The following is a 6,058-nucleotide window of genomic DNA, read 5'->3' on the forward strand; positions in this document are numbered from 1 at the left end:
CCATTTTTAAAGGACTGGAGTCTTCTCACATCTTTAATCCTCCCCCCCTCTGAGATTTACTTTAATTTCCTCATTTGAAATCTCAACTGGAATTCCCCAAATCACTCCTTTTTTCCATTTACGACCTTCTTCAACAATGCTCACACTTGTTACTTTATATTTTCCTACTTCTTTCATCTTACAAGCTCTTTCTTTTTGCTCTTTTGTATTACAAATTATCATCAAATTTCCATCTCTCAAGATCTTTGCWTTAGCAATTTCACCCACTTGATKTTTTAGAATGGTTGTTAGTTTAACTGGRTTAATCGATTTCACACCATTCTCCTCGTTAAACCTCACAATTACTTTGAACTCTTWTACCTCCTCCTCCATTTCTTCTTCAGATTCGCCCCAATTTGTCACCACTTTTCCTTTCTTTCTTGATTCTGCAGCCGCAGAAGAATTTCCTCTTTTAGAACTCATTTTTTCACTAKCTGAAGAATCACTAMTCCCGTATTCCTTATTTACTATCCCCCCTCTGGCCCATTCACAGTACAGCTGTGCCTACCCGCCGTTGATTTTGTCAACAAATCTTTCACCACTCCCCCAGATCTTCCAATAGCGTCTTGGATDTTCTCTCGATGCCGACCTCCAGATCTTCGTAGTGATTTTATTTCTCTTTTCCTTTCTCTTTCTTCATCTTCATCTTTAGCTTTATAATTCTTAACCATTCACCGTTCTCCAAGTAGTAAAATGTTTGGTTTCCGCCCACCTCTCTCCAGAGCCGTCTGAAAGACCCACCAAACTCCAACAATAAGACTGAGACAGGACAGGGTTTAAATACACAGAAAACTAATGACTAAACAGAAAACACCTGAGGAGAAACGCAAGGGTGACAATCAGACTAATAAGGAGCAGCTGGGCAGAGACACACTGGGGAACATAGAAAACACTAGGAAAACCAAGGAGAATGAATACAGACTATGACATGCATGGACCTCCTCTGGAAAACCACATGGGTGGGCAGCAATGTATTGTGTAGGCCAGACATATTCTAGTTGTTTTGATGTAAATATGTTTAAATTCTTATAAAATTTTACCCACTGTTATAATAATTCCAAAGGAGAGGAGCAGAACAGGTGGAGGCCCTGCTCCCCATGGTGGAGAGGCGGGCAGTGGGTACTTGGAGGTTTAGGGAAGAAGAGGATCGGAGAGAGCGGGAGGGGATGGAGATGTGTACGAGGTCGGACATGTAAAGAGGGGCAAGATGGTGTATAGATTTAAACGTGAGAAGCAGAATTTTGAAGACGATGTGTGATTTGACCAGGAGCCAGTGGAGCTGCTGCAGGACTGGGGTGATGTGGTTATGGGAGGAGGTTTGGGTGATGACACGTGCAGCCTAGTTCTGCACCATCTGAAGYGTRTGGAGGGATTTGTTGGGGAGGCCAAAAGGAGAGAGTTGCAGTAGTCGATCTGTGAGGTCACAAGACTGTGGACRAGGAAGGCTGTGGTGCGGGGTGTGAGAGATGTACCTGAAAGATTGTTGCTGCAGCTATTTGAACTAGTCAGTTTTTTTTTCATCATTTATAAAATACCATAGAACTGCGTTTAAATATTAACTAAAGCAGAGTAAAAGATCTATAAAATAGAATCCATGTGCACCGCTATTACAGTTTATAGATTGGAGCTTTTTGAAGACAGCAGCCTCTGGTCTTGGCTCTTTGAAGTCGTCCTGTTGAACTCTGTTTCTCCAAACTGAAACTGTTCCAGAAGATTTCTGTGACAAAAAAGATTTTATTTCTTCTTAACCTTTACAGTGAAACCCATTTCAAAAATCACATCATGCCTCATTGTTCCTCTTTAATTAATGAGCTCAACAGAAAAAAGGTGGTTTTAGACAGCTTTATTTTGACTTTCCAACAAAGGTTTCTCCTCCTCTTCCTCAGATGTTTTGGGCTCGGGCTCCAGCATTTTGTTCCAGGTGTTATTAGCTTTATTCAAATAAGACTGGGCTTCTTTCTTCACAGCTTTCAGTGTCTTCTGTGCTGCTTCCTTTGGTGTCTTCGCTCCCTCAGCTTCTTCCTTTCCGATTATAGCACCTTTGAGTGCTCCTGCTGCAGAAACGCCWGTTGTAACTGCAATTGGTACCGTTGCTAGTAGTCCTGCGACGCCCCCCACTAACGCTCCTCCGATACTTCCTGCTGTTAGCATTGCCGCCGCCGCCGTGGCTGCGGCGCTCTTTAGTTGGATTGGCTTCTGAGGGTCTTGTGTGTTCAGGACAGCTCCAACCATAACGACCACACCAAAGATAGCCCCTAACAACACGCCTGTTCCAATCCCTGCAAACCTGATCAAGAGTTTTTCAAAGACTTTGACTTTAGCGCTCTTTCTGGTGTTCGCTTCTGATGTGTTTCCTAACAGTCGAATGTTCTCCTCCTCTTCTTCTATTTCTTTTTCCACTGCTTGCAGCATCTCATTGGTGTAGCAGTTTTTGTTGTTTGCAACCACCAAGGTGTCTAATGTTTGAAGTAGACAGTTCACCTGGAACCGATTGTTCCTGTACGCGTCCTCTTGGTTATTGTTCCAGTATTTGTTATCGATGATGTGGCAGCGCTCGCCGCACCTCTTCACCAGCTCACTCACCAGCTTGTTCTGACTCACAAACTCCTGGATGTTCATCCCATCAGGAAGCTGGTCACCATGAGTGAAAACCACCACAGCGTACTTCAGGACATCGTTGGTGAAGTACGTGCAGATCTTCTCGACAACAGCCTGCTCGTGCTCCGTGAATTTCTCCGCCTTCAGCACGATGAGGAAGGCATGGGGCCCAGGAGCGCACTCTGTGATACACCTCACTATCTCAGGCTTCAGCTCCTCCTCGGGCCTGTCGGTGTCGAAGAAACCAGGAGTGTCGATGACCGTAAGGTTTCTTGCACCAACAGACGTGGTCATGGCTTGACATTCTTTTGTTTCGGAGTTGATGGAGTGGTTTACTGGGAACACCTGCTCTCCAAATATGGTGTTGGCCAGGCTGCTTTTCCCAGCTCCAGTTTTTCCCAAGAGGACCATTCTAACATTTTCAGTTCCTGAAAAATAATAACATCTATTAATATACTTTGCATGTGTCTTTTTATTATATAGTTTGATCATTTTATATCCTCTTCACACAGTTATGAAGTTTTTTTTAATGATTTAGCATTTGTTAAGCTATTGAAGAAATTTATAGTTTAGTACTGATTAAATACAACACAGAGTTAGGGTTTTCTATTTTATAATACCTTTATAATGTTTGTTATATTTCTTACAATGTGTTAATTGAAATAGTGTAGATACATGTCCGAATATAACAACACATAATTAAAGCTGTATTAACATTAGAGTTGAGGGCTGTCTGTAAGAATGCCTGTGATTCAGCTGTAGGCCAGCAGGGGCGAACTCGGGCATTGAAGCTCCTGTATTTATTGGCCGACTTCCTGTTTGGACTCCAGTGTGTGGGTTGACTCGCCAGCTCATGGCTGAATAAACCCCCACTCCAGAATTCTGATGTTGTATGGCATTTATTTCTTATCACAGATCATTTTATTTAACACTTGTGTTTTCACCTGACTTCAGCCGTTATTGAACACGTATTTTCTTACACTATTTTACTAATCATATAGTAATTTTATTTGTTTAATGATGAGATGTATGACCCAATGTGACACTTTATAATAAAGGTATATTTCAGCTTTATGAAGGTAGCCAGCTCTTTGAACAGCCTCAGTTTGGAAAAAATGAAACCATGGTGCGTTCCATTTCAGACTCGAGTCATTTTTGAGCTCTTAATCAGAAAAAAGCAACTGGACTGCCCCATGAAGTTGAAATACCTATTTGGTACTTGTATTAGACGTTTCTATCCAACCAAGGCACTCAAAGCACTTTACGCTACAAGCTGTGTCCACATTTACCCACACAACCCTGACCTTTTAGCCAACCCAAAAATGGAGTTCCACATTATTAGGACTGCTCTTTGGTCCCCAAAAGGACCATTTGCCTTGACAAGGTAGGTGTGTATACCAGAAATGGTCCTAAATAAGGTAAAAAATACAAGTACACACATACAACTCTAGGTCTCTACAAAGCTAACATGTACAAATCATCCTATGGAGACTAATCAGTGTTTTAAATCACATTCATACACTGATGGGACATACATCAGAGACAATGAAGGTCAGTGTTTTGCCCAGGGACACTTCAAATAGCAGTGGGATTGAACTGCTAGCTCTCTAACTTAGACTCCCTTAACCACTCAGCCAACAGCCACTCGTGTATAAAAAGTAGAGCTAAATGCAGTTATAAACTTTATTTTCTTCTTCTTTATTAGGAAACATATTTCTACAGTATTTGAATCTAGAAAATAAAAATAACCCAATGTTGTCAACTTGCATTATTGTTAATACTTAAAGCCTCGTCAGTAATTGTGCCCTGTGGCACAGCCTAAGCTTTTAGTGTTCATTACTTTTACTTAAGTAGTTTTAAAACCATTACTTTTATACTTTTACTTGACTTGATACTTCTACTTCCAAAAAAGTATTTTTAAACCCTAGTATCTATACTTCTACTTAAGTAATGAATGTGAATACTTTTGACACCTCTGGGTAACAGGAAGGCAACATTAGCTCTGACTGGACTGACAGGAAAATGGCTAAATGTAGCAGAGCCAAGACCAAAGTGCACTGCTGACATCTTAAAACAACTTCAGTCTCAAGCATTTACCTGCAATTCATCCCAGTTCAGTTTTATAAACCTTTTTACAACCATCAGTCTCATATCACACAGAAAAAAATTATCCTGTATGCTGTTAGCCAAATATTCAAAAGGGACATGTAAATGTTTATAGGACACTATATATGGTTTTAGGACTAAAGTTGTTTTTCGCAGCAGTTTTTGGTCTTGACCACATGAACTGATGTTAGTTTATAAATCTGGACAGAATTAAACTTTGTTTCTCCAAAACATTACAAATAATTATTTACAACAAATAGATCATATTAGTTCATAAGCATTCCTCAGAACTCCTCTTCCAAAGATCCAGACAATCTACACTAAACTTGTATTGTGTTGCACAAACATTAATGAATATTCAACTTCTTTCTCAAATGAGTGAAAATATTCAAAATCTTCACAAACAGGTGTGRCAAGAAAAAAAGAAAATGTTTGGGATCCTTTTATCGGGATCAGGGCAGCTGTGGCGGAGTGATTAGGGGAGTTGCTCTGTAACTGGTGGGTTGCCGAGTTGATTCCCACTGTTACAGCTGTTTTTTTTTTCTCAGCTGTTCCTTTCTGYAAGGGTCACCACAGTGAGCAAACAAACTCACATAAAAGATTTGGTAACGGTTTTACACCAACATGACCAGGGCCCGTATTTATCAAGCCTCTTGGAATCACTCTTAAGAATGCGGCTAAGAGTGGACTTAAGTGTAAAAAAAAATTTAGTTAAAAGCTGAGACTAAAAGTCAGTTATCAAACATTTCAGTCTCACTTTAAGTGAAGTGTAGGAGTAATTCTTAAGTGTCAGTCTTTAAGTGAAGTGTAGGAGTAATTATTAAGTGTCAGTCTCACTTTAAGTGAAGTGTAGGAGTAATTCTTAAGTGTCAGTCTTAGAGCTGATTTCAACACCTGGCTGTGCCGCAAAGCTGATCCTGGATTATATCATTACAAAACACCCAGCATGGACCAATCACTGCCTTAGATTTCATGTTCAAGAGCATTCTCTGAGAAATGTCATGATAAAACTGTGAAAATCCTAAAATAAGTCCAAATTCGACACAATAATGTTCATGATGTCACATTGTACTGATTATCATAAATTACATACGATTTCCTCATTTACATCATAAATAAAGAACATCTTGTGGAATATTTCAAAAACTGCAGCTGGAATGATCTTTTGTTTTTACATCTCAGAGCCTGAGGAAATATTGATTTTGAAGCTTCCTCCTCTAATTCTCCCCCTTCCCTAAACTACCAGCAGACAACAGCCCCTTCTCACACACACACACACACACACACACACACACACACACACACACACACACAC

The 6,058-nt window shown here is 40.2% G+C and overlaps 1 protein-coding gene across 1 annotated transcript in view; it reads right to left on the reverse strand.

The window, feature by feature from the left end:
- Positions 1–1,867: 1,867 nt before the first annotated feature.
- The window catches only part of LOC106523708 (GTPase IMAP family member 7-like), a 5,583-nt gene continuing 1,392 nt past the window's right edge, over positions 1,868–6,058 (reverse strand). Inside the window, exon 2 of the mRNA XM_014017232.1 lies at positions 1,868–3,065. Coding sequence (XP_013872686.1) covers positions 1,873–3,065 — 1,193 coding nt within the window. The 3' untranslated portion in view covers positions 1,868–1,872. The remainder of the gene's footprint in view (positions 3,066–6,058) is intronic.

Source organism: Austrofundulus limnaeus, unplaced genomic scaffold (assembly GCF_001266775.1).
Source record: "Austrofundulus limnaeus strain Quisiro unplaced genomic scaffold, Austrofundulus_limnaeus-1.0 Scaffold164, whole genome shotgun sequence".
NCBI lineage: Eukaryota > Metazoa > Chordata > Actinopteri > Cyprinodontiformes > Rivulidae > Austrofundulus > Austrofundulus limnaeus.